This window comes from Erpetoichthys calabaricus, chromosome 3 (assembly GCF_900747795.2).
Source record: "Erpetoichthys calabaricus chromosome 3, fErpCal1.3, whole genome shotgun sequence".
In the NCBI taxonomy this organism is placed as follows: domain Eukaryota; kingdom Metazoa; phylum Chordata; class Cladistia; order Polypteriformes; family Polypteridae; genus Erpetoichthys; species Erpetoichthys calabaricus.
Genome location: NC_041396.2, coordinates 268677373 through 268701172, shown reverse-complemented (window position 1 = coordinate 268701172; position 23800 = coordinate 268677373). Strand labels below are relative to the sequence as shown.

Below are 23800 nucleotides of genomic sequence, written 5' to 3'. Positions count from 1 at the left end.
AGTACATTCAAAGTCACAAGATCTTTTCTTTAGTTTTTGAGCCATTATTATTTCTAATACTAATCTGTATTGTTAATAATTATCAAATAAAAGTATTTTAAGTGCAACACAGGCTTGTTAGAATCAATTCAGCAAATGTTCACTTAACTAGAGGTGTGAATGTGAAGCACCACTGGAATTTCTTTCCCCCATGGATATTTACCATTGACCATTTATCAGTGTTTTAGAAATGAATAATGTTTTACATAGTTTCTGTGTACATTGCAGTCTCACTGAGACGTACACTTAGTAGGGCTGCTAAAAATTAATAAGTAAACAATAGAATTGTTATGCTCATTGGGGTTTTGTAGATAAAGGTCTGCATGAAAGCAGTGAAAGAACATATGGCCCTTATGTATACAACACAGGGGAGACTGATCAGTCCTCAAATCTTAAAACATTGATATGATGTGTTGTGTAGCACATTATTTATTCCTTAATATCTAAAAATGTATACTGAAACAAATACATTATAAATAGTGAAAAACACTATAGTGAACTCTATACTCCACAAAGAACATAGCAATTATATGGTAATATAAATACAGTTAATATTAAATGCAAACTGTCTGTAATCAAATTTATTAATTGTGTTTTTAAGGAATTTATAAGTTCACTTATTTCACAGAATCCTTCTACAAAAAACATAATACACAAAAAACATTTTTTGATCAAGTGCTTAACATTTTTTCATGCTGTGTTTATTTAAGGGAAATGACAAAGATAATGTTAATAAATCTGTGTTTGGTAAAGAGATAATAAATGACAATTTCAGCATCAACATTATAGCACAATGGCAGCAGGAGTACAGTACTTGTGCCAACCTCAGTATATTGGGATGCTAGTCAAAGAAATATAACAGCACAGTACATTCAAAGTCACAAGATCTTTTCTTTAGTTTTTGAGCCATTATTATTTCTAATACTAATCTGTATTGTTAATAATTATCAAATAAAAGTATTTTAAGTGCAACACAGGCTTGTTAGAATCAATTCAGCAAATGTTCACTTAACTAGAGGTGTGAATGTGAAGCACCACTGGAATTTCTTTCCCCCATGGATATTTACCATTGACCATTTATCAGTGTTTTAGAAATGAATAATGTTTTACATAGTTTCTGTGTACATTAAAGTTTAACCATTAAATGAGAGCAAAGCAATCCTAGCTTTGTATATATTCAACAATATTTTAAAAATAAAATATTCCTCTATCGATTATTGGATGGTTGGCATGGTCGCCCTGCTACAAACAAAAAGGCTCAACTCACAAGGACTTATCCAGTACAAAAGTCTTATTATAATCCAGTATTTGTATGGGATGTACTATAACTGATTATATTGCTGTGTTAATATAGGGACCGCTAATAAACATAAAATACATGTATGCTATTTAAAAAAGTGTGATGGTGTGAGTCAAAGGTTGCTGTAATTAGAAGAAACACACTAGTATTTTTGTCTGTGGGATTGTGGTTTTAACTTTAATTTGAATAAAATAAAATAAAATAAATAAATGGAATTATTTTAATTGAATCAGAATACTTAATACATTGCAAAATTGTAAACTAAAAAAATCATAATATTATTGTACTGTATTAATCAAGATAATACATTGTGGGGGTCCTTGGGAATTCTAACTCCAACGCTTAAATATATGTATTTCTGTTTACAGTGTATAAAAAGCTGCTTCAGTATTGCGTTTGTACATTTCAGCATAAAGTATATATGCATTTTGATACAGAGTGCATTTACTTTTAAGGAAAAATTTACATCATAAACAGCACATGTTGAAAGAATGACATAACTGCTGCAATTAAGGTAAATTTTTGTATCCAGTTATTACTAATTGTAATAACTGACGAGTCTAAAAGCAAATGCAAAGCAAATACTGTATCTTTTCAAATAAGATATGCGGAGAACAAAACAAAAACAAATACTGTTTTTTTTGCAGGTATTATAAAATTTTGGATGGAAAAGCAGAGATAATTTTTCTTTAAAAGTTATTATGGTAATTATACTTCCTTAACGTGTAAACTTAACCCATAATCTCATTACAGCAAATGTAACGTATCTGATTGACTGTTTTGTTTAAAATCTTGATTTGAAAATTCTGGATACAAACACAGACTTTTAAGAGTTGCTGGAAAATAAAACATGCTATGTAATCTCCAGGGCCAGTGCTATTATTTTTGCTGCCATAGGCAAAACTGTAAATTGTGCACTCTCAACACACTTGCCAAACCTTTTGCCATTTTACACTTTGACATAGTATTACTACATATTTTATTTGTAATCGGGTACTTTAAAAGGATTATGAACTGTTCTAGAGTATCTATTGAAATTCATGTATGCATTTTTGTGGACTATAGATATATGTTTTAATGAATTTTCAATGCTTGGAAAATTATGTCAACAAAGAAACCTACAAGTTTACTACAGATATTAGGTGTCTTGTATGTCTGTAGTACTAGGGTGTTGTACCGTGTTAGCTATTACGAATGTAGAGAAAAGCCAAGCAAAATGACACCTTTTATTGGCTAACTAAAAAGATTACAATATGCAAGCTTTCGAGGCAACTCTGGCCCCATCTTCAGGCAAGATGTAGAAGGGGCCTGAGTTGCCTCGAAAGCTTGCATATTGTAATCTTTTTAGTTAGCCAATAAAAGGTGTCATTTTGCTTAGCTTTTCTCTACAGATATTAGGTAAACAGATGCATGTTCGACTTAGTATTTTAAAATTAAATACATTTTGTAACAGTACAGTATAATACTACTGTATGTAGGTTGATTTTTTGATGGTAGACTAATTTTAAAATAATTACCAGTTAAAAAAAATAATATGTTTAATGAAAGTTCTTTACAATAATATAAAAACAAATCACTGAAATTTAAAATTGCTTTTTTCCTAGAATCACCTTGGGAACTAAGAAACTATTTTTTTAAACCTACTGTTTGACCTACTTCTAATTCCACCGATAAGTTGCTGAATATCACTACCTACATTTACCTGTACAGAATAAATTTAAAAATATTTGATGTCTCTTGTCCTACAGGTTCCTCAACATTCCTTCTGCTCCTTTCCCTGATAGCCTCATGTGTCTCAATCCCTCTTGCCTGGCACCTCCTCCCTTAAATGCATTCCCATAAAGCCTGCTCCTTAGACTCTTATCATTTTGAGGTGACTTGCTTACCTCTTGTATGCTTTTGTGACTACCACCAAAGATACATGGGCTTGCATTATCCTCTGTGAAGACATTCATATTCTTGTGAATACTTTAGCTCTGTAGGTGAATCGGGTCGAGCCATGTTAGTATTTAGCAACTCAATAACACTCAGTATCTTATTTGCTTTGTTGTATTTGAAATGCTCCATTTTAACTCATTTTTTGCAAAACAATGTAAAAAAATCATGACAATCAGGAATTGAACTTTGTACCCCAACATACTGCATCATCATCCCTACCACTGAGCCACCTAAGACAAAATGACCAATCAGAATGCTTGGAGGAACCAGATACACACACACAGTAGTGTTTTATTATATATTAGATTAGATAGATATATACATACATATTCTTGCATAGTTTGCTATCAAATAATGCAAAGAGTACGCGTCTATGAACGCAATGAATATTCTTATACAGTATATGTAGTTTTTATACAGTATGCATACACCACACAAATGGCTGCTACCTCTTGAATGGCAAGATTTTTCCATAACTTTAACAGATTATTCATGTTAATTCTAAAATAGTGAAATGACACTGCCATATTGCATCAGCCCGGGTAGGAGCCACCACCACTCTGACCTGGCATTCCATCAAGCAAATGGGCAGCTTCGGAGTCAGCTGCAGGACTGCCTATAAAAACAGCAAGCCTGCAAAGTCACATAGGACTTCCATTGAGAGTGGCGACAGCAAGTGGTTCTTTTAAGGATAGCAAGCTACCTAAAAGAACAAAATGAAAGAGCCAAGAATTCATTTGGAACCTGGCACCAGTGCTACAACAGAATAATAATAAAAATGCTAGTAATAATATATATAGTATTAATTATGCAATTCAAGAAATACAGAGGTTGAAGAGAGTGTATACTAACCAGGTGAGCGAGTAGGCTGAATTCCATACATTGAGTACTTATGTTGATATTCTGGGTCAGTTAAATAAGGCCAGAATTCAAAACATGCACATAAACAATCCTCTTAAAACTACTCATAATGTCAATGAACATTACTATCAAAAGAAAGAAACGGAAGGAAAAATGTTTATACCTAAAAATATGCATCAACCCAATGTTAGATGGAAAATAAGATGACAAACTTGTTGAAAGGAATGCAGCATTAAAACAAAGTAAAGAAAGAAAAAACGAATCCGCAACGGAAGAAAGAGTAAAGAGGAGCCGATTTGTGAAGCCGATTACAGTGAATCCTGGGATTTGGGAGGCAACACTCATTATAATTTTATCTATTATCTATTGATATTTCCTGAGATTATGCAAAACTTCACAACATAATTTCTAAAACTAAATACAAAACTGCTACATTTTATTAATCTATTTAACATGGGATAACATGCACAAAGCATGATTGGAAAATCACTCATGCAGGCATCTCTTGATAATGACTAATTACAAATGTTCGATTATACAGGACAAAACCGGAATAATTTCAGAGAATTGTAGTATACTGTGTAAAAGCAACATTACGTCTATGAAGAATCTCAAAACTGAGAGAATGCATTACCATGGTGCAGGTTTTGATGACATTACAGAAATATTCCGCGAATAATCTTCCAGAAATGTTGGCTTTAAAGACGTACTAAACCTATGCTTTTTGGATTGGTAACATAATTCTGTAAGACACCCGATAGCTTCTATTATCACCTTAAAAGAATTTAAAAATATCGAAACGAATGAATGTTCCGGGTATCCATGTCAGCACCACGCAATATGCAGTATTTTGTTAAAAAAATCATTACCTTATAAAATAGTTCAATATATCACCTTAGAAATTACTGGTAACATGCACAAGCCAGTTACATGATTCTGCTTATTGGAACTGATTTCTTGTATCATGTGCTTAACAGACAAATAAGAATAGTGTCATCACTACATACCGCACTGCTCAGACTTCCAAACTGTTTTAGCAAAAGATCCATAATCTGCCACAAACAATAGTTTACGGTAACAAGCAGACGTAAACATAACGAGTACACTCTTGTCAAAGAAAATTTTACATCGAGCGCCAAACAAAACTTCGCTGACGCAGCGGAAATTACTACTTTAACAAAGTTCCGGGTGGAAATTTAAAAAAGCATATTATTTTGTTCCGCTCGCTGAAAGTACAGTAATTTGGAAAAGGTCGGAGACGAGCGGAGGTAATAGCGATATCAAGAGATGAACTGGTGCCCAAGGAAGGAGGAAGTATATGGAAGGTAACTAAAACAAATGGTCAAAAGTTAAAAGACATACGGTAGCCATCAAAGGAAAGATTCAAATTACTCAATTAACTGGCTTGTTAGCAAAGAAAGAAAGAAACAAAGAGGAAATGGACATTCTCAGGTACTAAAGATAAGAGATTTGAAAAATCAAATTTCTCAAAATAACTTTATTGAATTACTATTTTAAAATGTATCCGATGGGAATTTAACCATTAGTAAGGATGAGATGCAAAGAAACAAAGCATTGAAACTTGAACGATTTTAGGAGATTAGGTAGTTGTAGGACAACAACCTATTTAAAGGGGGATTAAGTTTAGAGGAGCTAACTAAAACTATTTGAAGAGGAAAATGGTTGAGGGAAAAATAGCGTATGGTAGAAATGATAAAACGGTAGCACTTCGAAAGAGCTCGGTGATAAGGTTAGCAGTGCACCATCAATTAGAATGTATTTTGTACTGCTTGTGAATTTCCACTTGGGATTAATAAAGTATCTATCTATCTATCTATCTATCTATCTATCTATCTATCTATCTATCTATCTAGTAATAAAATGCATGGCATTTGTTATTCTAACAGATATCACATTACAAACATTTGAAGTAACAAAATGCATTGCACAGTAAATTCAGATGGTGCATCACAAGCATGAATGCCGTTTTTACAAATCTCATACCAAGTGGGACATAGCAGAGAAACAGCAACCCAACAGACACATTTACTTTTATTAAGGAGGACTATTCTACATTCCCATGACATCAACATGTTTTAATTGTCAAAGATTTGGGCATATAGTGGCAGTGTATAGGAGTGAAAAATTCTGTGATATGTGTGGTGGTGAACATAAATATGAGAAATGTGGATAAGTGGCTAAGATAATGCAAGGTAAGAGGGAAAGGAAAGGAGGCTGAAGCACCAGAGGTCAAAGGAAAAATGACTTAACAGGAATGAGACAAATTAATGTCAATTAATGTAATGATCATTTGATTACAGAACTACCTTAATAAAAGGACAAATGTCTGTGTGTCTGTTCAGTTGATGTGTCACTGTTATATGCAATTTGTTATAGGATTCATAAAAAGCAGTGATCATTTTTGTGATGTGCCATCTGTTGGAATGAAAAATGCAATGCATTTTATTACTAAATGCATTATAAAATACATGGCAGTAGATTCTGTACTGCAAACACTAACACTGAGGTCTGCGTTGATTCCTTAGATTTAACTTAGATGGATGACACAAATAGTATTATATACATGAATAAAGTCCATTTTATAGATTTTATCATTGATTTTATCTTTGTTAAATGGTGCGACTCAAACCACCTACACCTGAACACCAGCAAAACCAAGGAGCTGGTGGTTGATTTTAGGAGGCCCAGGCCCCTCCTGGACCCCGTGATCATCAGAGGTGACTGTGTGCAGAGGGTACAGACCTATAAATACCTGGCAGTGCAGCTGGATGATAAACTGGACTGGACTGCCAATACTGATGCTCTGTGCAAGAGGGGACAGAGCTGGCTATACTTCCTTAGAAGACTGGCGTCCTTCAACATCTGCAATAAGATGCTGCAGATGTTTTATCAGACGGTTGTGGTGAGTGCCCTCTTCTACGCAGTGGTGTGCTGGGGAGGCAGCATAAAGAAGAAGGATGCCTCACACCTGGACAAACTGGTGAGGAAGGCAGGCTCTATTGTAGGCACGGAGCTGGACAGCTTGACATCCGTGGCAGAGCGACAGGTGCTCAGCAGGCTCCTATCAATTATGGAGAATCCACTGCATCCACTAAACAGTATCATCTCCAGACAGAGGAACAGCTTCAGCGACAGACTGCTGTCACCGTCCTGATCCACTGACAGACTGAGGAGATCGTTCCTCCTCCAAACTATGCGACTCTTCAATTCCACCCGGGGGGGTAAATGTTAACATTATTCAAAGTTATTGTCTGTTTTTAGCTACATTTTTATTACTCTTTAATTTAATATTGTTTTTTTGTATCAGTATGCTGCTGCTGGAGTATGTGAATTTCCCTTTGGGATTAATAAAGTATCTATCTATCTATTGAGGTAATAAACTGTACTTGTCAACCTAAATATAAAACAAAAATTGAAAGTCATCTTAAAGCAGCTGAAACATGCCAGCATACTTGTGGTATTCGTTTAAAAAATATACCTAATTTTCAGTTTTATTACTGGGCAGCAAACATACAAGCCATAAAAACCTGGACACAAAAAAACGAACATACACAGGCTTGGTCCGCAATAGAAGTAAAATCCTGTAGTACTTCTTTATACTGCCTGCTCTGCACTCCAATAAATGCAAGTTATCTCAAATATACTAATAACCCAATTGTGCTTGACTCACTCAGAATATGGAACCAATTTAGAAAGCATTTTAAGATGGAAAATCTTTTATCCGTGGCACCTCTGCAAGAGAACCACCTCTTTCAATCCTCGCAAACATATCCAGTTTTTAATACCTGGATAAGATTTGGGATTAAAATGCTCAGAGATCTTTATATAGACAACATATTTGCATCTTTTGAACAATTACATTCCAAATTCAACCTCCCAGCTACACATTTCTTTCACTATCTTCAAATTAGAAACTTTGTTAAACAGAAACTGCCCAATTTTCCACACCTCGTACCCTCCACCATGCTGGAAAAAATACTGCTCAAATTCGAGGAATTAAACACTATTTCCACATTATATAAAATCTTATTAGAGTCCCTACCTTTCAAAGACCCAAGAGGACATTGGGAAAAAGATCTCTTAATCAATATATCAGAAAAGGAGTGGAAGGTAGCAATGCAGAGAATTCACTCAAGCTCCATATGTGCAAAGCATAGAATTATTCATCTACAAATTATATATCGAGCTCATCTGTCTCGCTTAAAACTGTCCAAAATGTTTCCAGGGCAAGATCCAACCTGTGAATGCTGCAACCAAGCTCCTGCTTCACTGGGTCACATGTTCTGGGCCTGCACCAAACTAATATCATTTTGGACCAAAATTTTTAAGTGCCTTTCAGACAGCCTTGGTATCACAATCCCTCCTAACCCATTAACAGCTGTGTTCGGTGTTCTTCCAGACGGACTTGAAGTGGAGAAGGACAAGCAAACGGTGATTGCATTCACTACACTTGTGGCACGCAGATTTATTTTGTTAAATTGGAAGAATCCTAACTCTCCTCTGATAAGTCAGTGGGAAACCGATGTTTTATATTATTTGAAATTGGAAAAAATCAAATTCCCAGTTAGAGGATCTGTACAGATTTTTTTCAAAACCTGGCAGGATCTAATCAATAATATTTTAGAATAAGAGAAATAATTATTACTGCTTTATTTCCCTTCTCCATTTTTTTTTATTTACCTATATATATTTCTTCCTTTCTTTTGTTTATTTTTGCCCTATTAAAACGCCCTAAGCAATTCTCCTTTGGCTAAGCTCTCCTTCTCAAGGGTGGGGTTTGATTTGTCTTTAATTCTTTTTTTGTTATGAATTAATCTATATTGTATGGAATGATTACAATAAAATTAATAAATAAATAAATAAAAATATATAAATAATATTTTACCTAAGGGTCATTAAGGGTTTTTCTAATTAAATAATTTTTATTTTACAGTGGAATGCAAAAAGTCTGTTAGCAAATGCAAGGTATGCATAATATGTATACAAGAGAAATGACTGAGACAAGAAGTAAACTATAAAACTTGTGGACATTCATGCATAATCAAACATACAATAGATGTTAATGTTGGTTAGGGTATGCTTTTTGTAAAGAATTATATACCATTGATTTTAGTGCAATAGTATTTGGATTAGCAAGAAATTTTGACAATTGTTCAGTAACATGACATCATGGATGATTTTATTTAGTCTATGTAAATGATTGGGAAGTGGCTGATAAGACATCTTGTCTAGATTTAGTATTAATATCTAGCGGTTTGGCCTAGAAATGTTTATGGAATATGGTTAACACATACCCAATAGATAGTGACCATTTTCCTCTCTTGATTGATGTAGGAATAACTCTTAATGATAGAAGATTTTGTGAAGTGGCATTTAAAAAAAAACAAAAAGGAAAAAAATATTGTTAATTGTGATTCAAATTATACAAGAAATTAGTACACTAAAGATGTAGATATACATAATGAGTATACTATGTGTTTAAAGCTATTTAAGAATCAACCATCAAATGTATAACTAAAAGGAAAATGGGAGAAGGCAAAATAATTGTGGCTTGGTGAAGTGGTGAATGCAGTATTGCTGCACAAAAGGAGTGTTGTCGTAGGGTAGCTAAGGATTGATTGTAAATGCATGCAAGCCTGACCTTTGTAATAAGTGCCTGATAAATCTCAGGGAAAAGGTGCAAGCCAGTTTCTTTCCTAGTCTACTGGAAGCAGGGAGGACTCAAGAGACTGACTATAAAAGCCATTTTGAAAATAATGTGAATGGAAGAGGTTGTAAGGGAATCCAATTTTTTGTGCACACCTGGGGGAATTGTGCCATAAAAAGATTTGACATTAATGAACTTTATAATTGATTTAAGTCAAGTTATTGATGCACTAAATTTTCCACAAAGTTATTCAGCATTTATTGGATTAATTTTTTTTAATTGCTTTTAAGTCCTATAAAGTAAAAGCATTTTAAGGTGTCCATTTATTGTTGGCTTAATCACTCATTCACTGGTATTCAGTCTCAATATAACATCAAATTCCTTTAAATTTTTTAAAGTAATTGTGAAGAAGCCTATATGGACATATTGTATATGGATATAGTAAGGAATTAAATGGTTGATGGACTCTCTAGCGTTGTTCCTGACCATGCACAATCCTTTATGGCCACACTCTACCCTTTTTCAAAATAGTATTTCCACCAGGACAATGCACAATGTCATAAAATATGCATCATCTTAAGCTGGATCAATAAACATGATGGCAAGTTTAGTTTATTCAATGGCTTGCACAATCCCTAGATCTTAATTCTAAAGAGCACCTTAAGGATAATGTGCAATGGGAGAATTTTCAACATGAATGCGTGATCAGAAATATGTAGGAATTTGTTGTGATGCTGCTGAGTCAGTAGGGATCAAAATCTGTACAATATGTTGAATCCAAGCATTGAAGAATTTAGAACACACTCATACATACACTTACTTAAATTCCGGACCAATTTAAAGTATCCATTTAACCTAATATGCAGAAAGAAAATGGCCAGATGAGGAATCAAACTGAAGTCCATAAAGCTCTTAAGGCATTCTCAGAAACCACTCTCATACTATGCCATGTCCGTTTGATTGCACAAATTTTCCAGACATTTTGTAAAAGATAGTAGGACTGTTTTTTTCAATATAATGACTGGGAAAATCCCAGGATTCGAGGACATCTGTTTCCATTGGTGATTTTCCTCAGGCATCTATTTCAATAAAATTAGACTATGACCAATAAATAACAGAGTACAGAATGCAGCAGAGTTGATGATCAGAATCCTTTCATTACTAGACCATCTGATTAACGTGATGATGACCGAAAAGCCAGAATTGTGTTATCCATCAAAAGTAATGTAAAATCTCACAGTTAAAACCATCTTATAATATAGTACAGATACCTTGTTTTTGGATCCTGAATGGTTTAGAAATAAGAGCCTGTTTTCCCCAGTTTAAGAAAGGATTCATTTATAAATAAACTTCAGTAGATTTATGGAATGATGTTGTATGTGCATGCAGGAAAAAAAGGAAGAAACTCTAATGATAAAGGAGGGAAAGGTGTTAAGGACAGGCAAATGACTGAGAAATTACTTAGGTTGGTATTTTGAGCAAAGTGCTTAAATGAGGTGAGATTTCTAAGGATGTGCAAATTTACCCAGAGCTGGGAGACAGGAAAAACATACAGCACAGCATTTGTCTCATGCAGGAAGGGAAATGCCAGTCAATTAAAGCTGAACCAGATAGGACAACAAGTGAGTTCAAAATGCTGAGTCATGAGTACAAGAGAGTCAAAAGAATATAAGTGAAAGACTATGTAACAGTTTTAGGTTTATCTGAGTTAAACATTATTGGACAGTGTAATGTAATTTTAAATGATTTTAAAAATGTATGTAATATTTACAGAACTGTGTAAGCCAGCTTCATTTCTATCCTAATACAGAGAAGTAGAGGAGTGTTATGTTTTCATAGCATTTTCCCTGCTACGTGGAAACTGATGTGAATGATAAATAATTTAATGGTGTGTGGTGCTATACACCTTGAAAAATTTTACTTATAGAAATTTTACACTGCTATTTTATCTTAAGTACAAATTCATAAACTGTCATGCTAACACGCAATCACTTGTACTCATTCTTGATAATAAATATGTATGATTTTGGATTGAATTCCCATTCTTAAATCATTAGGCCTGTAAAGTACAAATAGCAATGACAAATACATTATGAATTATTTTTACACTTGCTGCTATTATATATAAAAGAATAACTGCCATGTTTGCAACTATGTAAATTTTAATTAATGGTTATAACATGGTAGGTATTCTACACAGCTTCACCTTAAGAAGTTATAAAATGTATGTTACATGCGTAAAAGTAAATAAAAAGCAGATCTGACACCTATGACCTCCTCATTGCAAAAGAAAGACATGCATTTTTTGTATTATTTAGCATTTAATGCTTCTGAGTCTCTTAAGCCTTCGCGAAATTTTACTGTGAAATTAACTGTAAGATTTAAAGAAATGTAAGTAATTTTGCAGCAAAGGACAAGTTGTAGAGCAGTAATAATAGCTATTTCAATAGTTTAGTAATAATGTTGAAATGTTATAGTACAGAATGCACCACAGCCATAACAAAACTCAATCACTGAGAGACTAACGACGGTCGAGCAGCACACACAACCTCCTCCTCCCAAAGCAGCATTCTTGATGGAACCCCACAAAGTGTCCGCTCCCACTCACTTCAACTCAAGTATAGATCTTGTCACAAATGGGTCATTTGCTTGCTTATTATTTGCTCTAGAAAAAACTGAGTATGACCTTTTCTTGTTTTGTCATAAAACAAGCATTCAGAAAAGGAAAAGTATTGTAATACAATCAACTGTTAAAGAATTACTCGACTCCAAACATTAAAAAAGAAATCTTGTTCTTTTTCAACATGCTTAAATATTTAAAATTTCTCAGTGGTTATTGTGGTCAACATAAACACCTGAAACTGGCACTGATTTGTTATGCATTCTTTTCGAATTATTTTGAAGTAAAATTACATCATCATGTTATTTTCTGGAGACACTGAAGTTAAAATGACTAAAGATCCAGCAAAAATGGCAAGTTTTAGTGAGGTTACCTCAGTTTTCATTTTTTCTAGATATGTGATAGCAGAAAATGAAAAATTTTATTTGCCTAGGCTATATTCAAAGTTAGACTATAAATACCATAAATAATTAGTTTTATACAAATAGATGCAATGTTTTTCATGTGGTGCTTGAACAAACAGACAGAATTTCAGTTTTATATACAGTATAATTTATACTAATATATATATAAATATACTGTATATAACAATAAGTGTAAACATATGGCAAAAACAAAGTACCATTCCTTTTGAGTAATTTCAATAAGGCACACTATTGACCTTTTGCTGCCATCTAACATGTAGTACTATGAATTTATCTAATAATGGCAATGTTTAGAGTGTGCAATGGACAGCATGTACAGTGCATCCGGAAAGTATTCACAGTGCATCACTTTTTCCACATTTTGTTATGTTATAGCCTTATTCCAAAATGGATTAAATTCATTTTTTTCCTCAGAATTCTACACACAACACCCCATAATGACAACGTGAAAAAAGTTTACTTGAGATTTTTGCAAATTTATTAAAAATAAAAAAAATTGAGAAAGCACATGTACATAAGTATTCACAGACTTTGCCATGAAGCTCAAAATTGAGCTCAGGTGCATCCTGTTTCCCCTGATCATCCTTGAGATGTTTCTGCAGCTTAATTGGAGTCCACCTGTGGTAAATTCAGTTGATTGGACATGATTTGGAAAGTCACACACCTGTCTATATAAGGTCCCACAGTTGACAGTTCATGTCAGAGCACAAACCAAGCATGAAGTCAAAGGAATTGTCTGTAGACCTCCGAGACAGGATTGTCTTCAGGCACAAATCTGGGGAAGGTTACAGAAAAAATTCTGCTGCTTTGAAGGTCCCAATGAGCACAGTGGCCTCCATCATCCGTAAGTGGAAGAAGTTCGAAACCACCAGGACTTTTCCTAGAGCTGGCCGGCCATCTAAACTGAGCGATCGGGGGAGAAGGGCCTTAGTCAGGCAGGTGACCAAGAACCCTATGGTCACTCTGTCAGAGCTCCAGAGGTCCTCGGTGGAGAGAGGAGAACCTTCCAGAAGGACAACCATCTCTGCAGCAATCCACCAATCAGGCCTGTATGGTAGAGTGGCCAGACGGAAGCCACTCCTTAGTAAAAGGCACATGGCAGCCCGCCTGGAGTTTGCCAAAAGGCACCTGAAGGACTCTCAGACCATGTGAAAGAAAATTCTCTGGTCTGATGAGACAAAGATTGAACTATTTGGTGTGAATGCCAGGCGTCATGTTTGGAGGAAACCAGGCACCGCTCATCACCAGGCCAATACCATCCCTACAGTGAAGCATGGTGGTGGTAGCATCATGCTGTGGGGATGTTTTTCAGCGGCAGGGACTGGGAGACTAGTCAGGATAAAGGGAAAGATGACTGCAGCAATGCACAGAGACATCCTGGATGAAAACCTGCTCCAGAGCGCTCTTGACCTCAGACTGGGGCGACGGTTCATCTTTCAGCAGGACAATGACCCTAAGCACACAGCCAAGATATCAAAGGAGTGGCTTCAGGACAACTCTGTGAATATCCTTGAGTGGCCCAGCCAGAGCCCAGACTTGAATCCGATTGAACATCTCTGGAGAGATCTTAAAATGGCTGTGCACTGATGCTTCCCATCCAACCTGATGGAGCTTGAGAGGTGCTGCCAAGAGGAATGGGCAAAACTGGCCAAGGATAGGTGTGCCAAGCTTGTGGCATCATATTCAAAAAGACTTGAGGCTGTAATTGCTGCCAAAGGTGCATCGACAAAGTATTGAGCAAAGGCTGTGAATACTTATGTACATGTGATTTCTCAGTTTTTTTATTTTTAATAAAATTGCAAAAACCTCAAGTAAACTTCTTTCACCTTGTCATTATGGGGTGTTGTGTGTAGAATTCTGAGGAAAAAAATGAATTTAATCCATTTTGGAATAAGGCTGTAACATAACAAAATGTGGAAAAAGTGATGCACTGTGAATACTTTCCAGATGCACTGTATGTATGTGTTAATCTTGTATTTGTTTTGTAATCTTATCAACAATGTTGTTAATTAATTTTAAGTGTGTGACAGCATCAGCACTGTCTGCTAAAATTAAATTTTCTGAAATAGGATCTGTTTCATGGGTAAGTAACTTCTGCTGAATGTTAATTCTTTCTTCCCTATTCCTCATGAAGAAGGACGACAAAAACATATACTGTAGCACATAAAACATTTAAGGAAACTGATTGTACATCTTCAATCAGTGGGGATGCTTGTATTTATTTGCCATGGATGTGATTTTTATCTCTTTTTTTCCAAATTAAATGTATTTATGTCCAACAAACTTAGTATTTTTTAAAAATATATTGCAAGATTATGTTTTATTAGTAACATGTTAATCTTTTTTATGTTTAATGAATGAGTGTTACAAGTATCATGAGTGATGACCATGTGCAGGTTTGTTTTCCCAACTTGTGCCTACTGCCAACAAAATCGGTATCAGCTTTCTATGACCCTGAACTGGGTAGACAGGTTGGAAGAAGTATGTATGTAGGGATGGTAAGAGCATTTATTTTTATCTACACTACCACATTCTAAAAATGAACAACATGAAGTAATTTTTCACTGATTTTTTTAAATGATTAATTTATTTTGCTTGAATACAATGCTCTTGTTGCACCTCTATTCTGCACTAATAAACAACTGACTCTACTGTTACATTGCTGATAGAATGCATATTAATTTCTGAAAATGCCTCTGACTTGTTTCATGACTGTGTTACTATTGATTGTGTAAATTAAGAGCTACAAAAGCTGAAAGGCACAAAAATTGGTGTTTGCTACTAAAATGGTGAAGATAGTAGTTCAGTGTACCCAGATGCATCTTTTCAGTTGGGCAGTGAAAACAGGGTATATGTCCTCCTCCATTAAGAAGGGATGGGCTGATTCCATCTTCTTAGGAGAGTATATAGTAGAAATATGCCAAAACTGGACACCAGGTAGATAAAGGAGTCACTTGTACTTGAACCTGCCTTCTACTACAGCAAATCCCGGAGTTCATTAACAGTTTATCAGTGACAGGGTGAAGAAGGCTGATCAAATATGACAAGATTTATTCTTGACACCTTTCTTGCTGTAAGCACAGAGACTCATATCTAACTTCTCACATAATTGATCTTCACAAAAAGAGAAGTTGCACTAATTCATGCACTGAGACGAGGGAGTGTGAAACTGCAGCCAGGAAAATTCTTTTTAAGCTAATTTTTTCACCTTGCTGACAGAATGTTAGTCACCTGATGGCATGATTAAAATTAAACAGTGACATACACTGATAGGAAAAAAGGAAATGCAACATTTTCTGGAATGTGAAAACTGGAGTTCTAATTTGTGTACTTTCACAAAAAGGTTGTCAGTTTGTTTAATTTTCTAACCAGCAATACAAATTGTGTAGTGGGGTTTTGCAACTTGCTAAACACAGAAAGCTTATAATATGCACTTTTACCCAGAGAAGTCCAGGTGGAGGAACATCTGATCATTGTATCTTTATTAAGGCCTGAATTCAAAGCTTAGGTCATAGCAAAGTCAAAAGACGCACTGAGTCAGATATTGTTCCATTCCATCATGTCTAAAGTGTTACCAGAAAAATGGGCCAGCGCCTTTAACATGCTGCACTCATGCCCTAGTCCTTTGTGTTCCAGTTTAAATAAGGCTTCAGCAGACTGGCTGGACTGATGACTTTCAAAGGTATGGTTCACAACAAAGTAGTAGTAACACATCAGATTTGTCTATCTAAGAGATGGTTTCAGATATTCCACTCATAAAACTGCTGAAAGGACTGTTAGATACACAATGCCTACATTAGTGACAGCACAGTGAGGTGGACAGCTAGAGAGCAGTGTGACCTGTCAGAATCTCTCTGCTCACATCTGTCCCTGCGGCAGAACAATACCAGGCCACAAACAGCTGCTGTGGTCACAGTTGCCTTGAAGAATGAATGCTGCTGTACATGTGCTGCTGCCTTGGCCAGTTCTCTCTCCTGTAATACTATAGGCTCTCAGAGATTGGGGTCCTCATGCTGTGAAGACTGCACATAGATGGATGAAAAATAGATGGGAATAGGAAATAATAATAATAATAATAATGGGACGTAGATGGCCTCATAAAGTACAGTAGTAAGCTGCCTAAACATTCATCAGGTTTATGTGCATCGTCTCATAGTCTGCAAGACTGGTAGGTGGCCACTAGTGTTTAAATCTGCCTTTAAAAGATGAAACACTTAAAATGCCAAATAATTGCTGTATAGCAGAACAACATGCTATTGAACTCGAAAGAAAACTAGGCAAAAATCCAGATTTCTACAAAGACTATAAAGCTTTCATGAGAGACATTATTGAGAAGGGTTATGCTGTCAAGGTACCCAAAGAAAGCCTGAATAGTAATGAAGTCATAACGGTGTCATCCAAAGAAAAATAAGTTTCAAGTGGGTTTTGATTGTACGGCCACCTTATAAGGGACTTCTCTTAAAGAATAACCATTGAAAGGTCCCGACCTAACTAACACACTCATTGGTGTCCTAACAAGAGTTAGAGAGTAACCAGTGACATTAATGGCATAAGAGCACCTTTGGAATGCCCACTTGGAGAGAAAAAATATCCTACAAGCTTCGAAAGAAAAGAGGCATATTAAAAACATTGTTTAAACCGCTATTAAGACGTCTGCATTCGTGCATACAGTCTGCACTTTACAATATCTGTAATTAAAATTCGATTGGTTAATGGTGTTTAGCTTACATGAATTAGTACCAAGCACAACGAAACCCGACAAAATCAGAACCACCAGTGGCCCCACAGTATGAGTGATCCATTTTTTCATAGTTTTTGAGGAGCAAACCTGACACCTAGCGGTCCTTAGTAAAATATACATTAATGTTCTATGCCTTGCAGTCTTTACGTAGTACAGTACTTGAAATTATCCACCGAACAGAAATATCAAAGACAATTTTGAAAGTACTACCTGGTTCTCGCACGATTCCAATCCGAAATCACAAAGGTTAGATGTTCTGGTGAGGAATGTGCAGTATTTGTCTGATGACTGTGAGCACACTTCACGTTCGAGCGACTGCACCACGTTAGAAATGGCAGGGAAACAGAAGGCAATGTGACAAAATGTCACCGACGAGGATGGGATTCGAACCCACGCGTGCAGAGCACAATGGATTAGCAGTCCATCGCCTTAACCACTCGGCCACCTCGTCTTAGTTGTCTGATTGTTGGGAATATTATCTTCGTTAATAATCTTTCATTTAAAATTACTAGAAGATTATAAATGATGTATATTGTCTGATGTCACTCTTATTTGTAACCATAGTGATGGGAACAACAGCGTAAAGCTTTTACGGTAAATAATATTGTAAGGGCAATCTGTTAGTTAGGTTATGTTAAAATATTTGTCTATTTATTAGTGCCTAGTCAATGGAAGGTTGTATTATAACCACCACAAGCTAAATGCCAAATGGAATGTTCTAACTATTTACAGTATTGTCATTCTGATAGCAGACTAGTTCAGTGTATGATCTACCTTGCTGGTTGGTAAGGCATGGAGGGCAAACAGTTTAAAGTCGTACGTATCGTATGTACAGAATGTACTAAATGAAGCCTATGTAAGTTTGCAATTGAGAAACAACACAAATAGAAAGTAACTGAAGTTTAACACGAAAAAGCCAAGACTGTAATGAAACAGAGAATAAATAATTTTTCCTTTTGCATATTCTGCGTACGTGATATTTTTCTGAATTTTTGTGGTGTTCCGTTTTAATTTTTCACTAAACAATTTAAAGAATAACTGTACTGGACTGAGAAATTTCTATTTTGCGTTTGACTCATGCTAAATCCTACCATGCTAACTCAGTAGCGGCTCGATTTTTGGAACCTGGAAAAGACGCCGCTGCAAATATAATTAATTATTAAATAATGGTATGCATTATACTTGTATTAACTTCAATTAATATTGATTCAAATTACTAATAAACAGTATTAAAACGTATAGGTTCTTCCGAGGAAAGAAAAGTAAAAGGCAAATTGGCAGCGGTGGGATTCGAACCCACGCCTCCGAAGAGACTGGAGCCTAAATCCAGCGCCTTAGACCGCTCGGCCACGCTACCACATGAGTTAAGTGTTTGTTTTCTTTCTTCTTAGCTATACAAAGAATAAATCCTGTTCTGATTGGAGTTTCGTATTTTGATTTGATCGAAATGCAATATTATATTAAATATGTTCTCAAGAATTTAGAAATTATTCTGACGAGATCTCACGCATTTATTTTGCTGAAATGCATCTCTAAAAACATTTGCGCGTCATGTCTGCTTAAAAATGGGTGAGGGATGTTAAGAAAACAAAAGGGGACTTTGGTGACTCCGCCGCAATGGTAGCTACTTCTTTGTAATGTAATGCTTTGAGACAGTTGTGCTGGGAGATCTTGAAGTGAATATTGCAGATAATACGAGTTGTCTCCAGTTTGGTTATTTTCAAAACCTATCCACAATGTGGATGACAACCCTCTTGCACTTAATGTCATCCTGAAACACCCGGATAATAAAAGAGATAGAGATAGAAATTTTATTAATCCCCAAGGGGAAATTCACATACTCCAGAAGCAGCATACTGATATAAACAATATTAAATTAAAGAGTGATAAAAATGCAGGTATAACAGACAGTAACTTTGTATAATGTTAACGTTTACTCTCCCTCGGTGGAATTGAAGAGTCGCATAGTGTGGAGGAGGAACGATCTCCTCAGTCTGTCACCAGTTTGTCCAGGCGTGAGGCGTCCCTCTTCTTTATGCGAGAGCAATATTTATAAACCTGAGCCCAAAAGCCTTAAATCTTAAGGAAGCCCTCTACGCAACCAGCACGCTCGTGAGGTGTAGGACATTTCCTCCGCCACACTGATCTTCAAATCTAGTAGACCTCACTTCCCGCAGCGCCATTGTTTCAATAGCACGCCGTCTGCGCATGCGTCTCACCACAGACTTCCTGCTCAGATTTTACCAAAAAGTTCATCTACCTAAATAATACATTTCATAATATAATCAAAATAAAAAATAGTGGAAAAATTATATGTTAGTGTAACGTAAGTAAAATAATTATTTCTGGAACAAAAGTATGACGGAGTGTGATATAAAATATTTACAAGTTATCTCTTTAAAATGACTTAGAAAGGATTTGGCTACGAAAAGGGAATTACAGTATACTGGTAGAGCTACAATGAGGGAGATCTCTGGGGCTTCGGCCATCCTTCATTCCTATCAACCCAGGCCCACAGGATAGTGTGCTGAGTCCTCCACTTCTTATTCACCTATGTGTGTATGGCAAGACACAGCTTCAACTCCTTTATAATTCTTCTTGATGACACCAACATTGTGGACATGGTCACCAAAAGTGCTGAGATGGCTTACAGAGAAGAGGTTTGCAATCTGACACAGCGGTGACAAAACAACAGCATATTAGCAAAATGAGGGACCAGGTCATTGACTTCAGGAAGCAGATCACATTCCTGTCTGCATTTGTGGATGCTATAAAGAGGGTCAGCAGCTTTAAATGTATTAGAATTACCATTAGTGAGCAGAACATATTCCACCACTCTCAAGAATGCTCGCCAGCACATTTAAATGTGTGCCCTGTCTGCTGCTTGCAAAATGAGTGCTAGGCTACAAGTACATAAATCATGAAGACATGAGTATTACTAACACAAAGCAAATTGCAAATGGGTTCCATATAAAACAGTGGCAGTGCCAGGCAAGAAAAAATAAAGAAACAACAACATTCTGATCCTTTCTTCGACCCTCTTATTCTAATTCAGAACTTGGTGCAGAGTTTGCTGGCTAGAGAATATTCTGGTAGCAATGGTCACAAGTCAGGAAGCAGGCCTGAACAGGGCACCATTCCATTGAAGGGTCCACTTTAAAACAACCTTACATTTCTGCCCACAATAAGGCCTATTTAGAAAAACCTGTAGGTCTTTGGTGATGTGGGAGGAAAAGCCAAACAGACATTGGGAGAAGATGTAAGAAATCCATCAGGAATGGTATCTTAACTCAAGATTCTGGAATTCATGAAGTAGCAGTGCTAACAACTGCTCCTCCATGTCACCCTATGACATTGCATGTCCCCTGCAATAAAAAAGTCTACTCATCTAACTGTGCATATAACATTTAGGTGGAAAGAAAGGAATAGAGCCTACACCTTCTAGTATAAAATGAAATGAGTTGAAGTGATTGGTAATTGCTATAGCATACTATTGCTAGTTTTTTAAAATAGATTTTGGACAATTTTATCTTTCCTGTATTTATTTTTCAAGCAGCAGACAAGGGACACACATTTCTTTGGCATAGCCCCAGCTTTGGAAATGAGTGTCCCCACCAGCAGATTGTGCAGAGGAGCATAAAATATAAGAAATTGATTTAGAATACTGCCTACAAACTTTTAAAGAGAGTGTGAACAATTGTGGCCATCCAATGTTCATTCTCCAAGCAGCACACAGGGAACATGCATTTTCATGACATAGTTCAAGTTGTGAAAAATGGTGTCCACTCTGGTGGATGTGATGGAAGGTCAAAGAGCAGAAGAAAGTGTTATAGGAGACTGTTTACAATCATTTTAAATAAACCTTTAGCAGTTTTCTCAATACAGTGTTTGTTTTGCAAGCAGATATCAGCGGACATACATTTCTATTGCATACCTCCAACTGTTGAAATAGTATAGGTGTTCACTTCAGTAGATAGAATGAAGTGCTGGAAAAGATTCTCTAGAAGATTGCCTGTAAGCTCATTAAAGAAATCGTGCACACTTCAGTTTAAAAAATATTTATTTTGTAAGTATAGCAGACAGGGGACACCAATTTTCTCAGCCTAGCTCCACCTATTGTAACGTACATCCACTCCAGTGTATGGGACATACTGTAGTAGGTATGAAAGTGATATAGGAAGCTGCCTAAAAGAAATTAATGAGACTGTGGACAATTTTCACTGATTTAGTGTTTATTTTGCAGGCAGCAGATGAGGGAAAAAATATTCCATTGCATTGCTGCAGCTTTGGAAATGTGTGTCGCCTCCATTTTGAAAGAACATGAGGGCGCAGTATAGAAGGTACTGCAGTAGACGTTGAATAGAGCACGTTAAATAATTTAATTTAATGCTAATGTAACGTAATATGGGAGAGAAGCTGGTTGAAGATAAGACTGAACACTTTCTGAAAAATGCCATTCTTCGACACACTTTGACATTACACTGCAACACAAAGTGTATTCTCAACTGTCACGATCTGCGCTATAAACGAAAATAACACGCAATCCACCTACAACCATCAGAATGCAGACTTAACAGCGAAGCTATGCGGGAGGAAGAGACAAAGAAAGCGGCTTTGCTTGCTTCTGTACCGCGGAGGATGGCGGCGCTTGGCATAGAGCATGCGTGAAATTAAAAGGTAGGCTACGGACCCGGTGCGCAAAGGTGCAAGTAGGAACAGAAGCGGTTACGTTGGAGAAACAAATGATGTGCGTCTACTGAATTATGTTATACAGTACCCCCAAATTATACCCATTTTTCATACCACCTCCGTATTCATTTGCTAAAAAAGACCAGTCTCTTCAGTTTAGGCAGGCGTTACAAAAAATCAAACATAGCTCTTTCTCCTAGAGGCGTGATTATTTCAGTTCGATCAAATGAAACTATAGTGAGTAACCCAACTTATCAGCAAGTTTTATCCATTAGTTTTCATATGCTTATTACAATATACATTGGGTGTACGAGCAGCATCCGCAAAAAATAATCGTGAACGGGACGCACTTCATCATAAACACAAATAACCAAGAGAGTCTATCTGCGGACCCTTCGCCAAATATTCTCTGTGGGCGGCTGACATATTATTATTTAATATTCGCCATTTAATCTCCAAAGCCCAAATGATAAAGTGATATAACACACAACAAATATATTACTAATTACGATACATTCGTATAAGCGTTCATTTTCTTTTAAAATAGGCCTATGTAGATTTGTAAAGAAAAAAATGAAAAATTGCTTTCAATTGCTTTCAAGACACAATTAACTGTCTATGAACGAAAACAGGATATACATAAATCGGTATCAAAATGTAGAATGTAACTTGTGCATTTAAGCAGCCTATATACTATGCAACGTTTTTAATTTCCATTCGCTGAAAGTCATACCTCACACTGATGTTGTTTACTGTAATACTAACACAAGCATTATTAAGTGTTGCGTTGCAGTCATGTTCCAGACATTTTAATTTGGGTAGTAATGTAGAAAATAGCGTTACTGTAACGTATTATTACTTAAAGGCAGAAAACAGGAATAAAGTGAGATGTTAGTGGTCTCAGTGGCAGTATTTTTTACTTACGTTATATTTCGAAGTATGCTGGACATGTAAATTACAGGAGTTAAGATTACCATAAAAGTGATACACTTTATGGAAATATCTTAAAAAATGTTCACAAAGTGGTAGCGTGGCCGAGCGGTCTAAGGCGCTGGATTAAGGCTCCAGTCTCTTCGGGGGCGTGGGTTCGAATCCCACCGCTGCCAGGATGTTTTCTTCACAAATTTACTTTCATTTGTGTTGCTGTTAAACTGCTTTCAATTGCCAAGATTATTTTCTGTAGTAATCACTACCCCAAGCAGTACTTCAAAATCCTGAAAGCAACAAATGTTATTAATGAATTGGGAGTTTGCAAAACCGTGTTAAACTCACGACGGTCGTGGCTATACAGATAAATGCGTTACTTCTGCGTTTCGAGAGGCACGAACACCGTGGAATTTTTCACCACGTAATCAGTCTGTTACAACGTTGTGTACTTTTGAAACATTTTACTATAGTGTCTATGAAAAAAGTCAGTTTGTTATTATACAGTATACTTTACATCCATTCTTCCAATTATTTCTGAAACCGCAGAGTCAGGGTTGCAGTGAGCCCTGAGGGTTAGTGGAGTATAGTGGTG

General features: G+C 36.0%; 1 protein-coding gene and 3 non-coding genes across 4 annotated transcripts in view; 1 reads left to right on the top strand and 3 right to left on the bottom strand.

Annotated features, from left to right (window-relative positions):
• Positions 1-5301, bottom strand: part of ctc1 (CTS telomere maintenance complex component 1) — a 54580-nt gene extending 49279 nt beyond the window's left edge. The window contains exon 1 of the mRNA XM_028798253.2: positions 5146-5301. Within this exon, the coding sequence (XP_028654086.1) occupies positions 5146-5187 (42 nt within the window). The 5' untranslated portion in view covers positions 5188-5301. The remainder of the gene's footprint in view (positions 1-5145) is intronic.
• A 12660-nt stretch (positions 5302-17961) lies between these two features.
• Positions 17962-18043, bottom strand: trnas-gcu (transfer RNA serine (anticodon GCU)). The gene has a single exon. It is a non-coding gene; the product is annotated as a tRNA-Ser (tRNA).
• Positions 18044-18867: 824 nt separating this feature from the next.
• trnal-uag (transfer RNA leucine (anticodon UAG)) lies at positions 18868-18949 on the bottom strand. Its single transcript has one exon. It is a non-coding gene; the product is annotated as a tRNA-Leu (tRNA).
• Positions 18950-23305: 4356 nt separating this feature from the next.
• trnal-aag (transfer RNA leucine (anticodon AAG)) lies at positions 23306-23387 on the top strand. The gene has a single exon. It is a non-coding gene; the product is annotated as a tRNA-Leu (tRNA).
• The last annotated feature ends 413 nt before the right edge of the window (positions 23388-23800 follow it).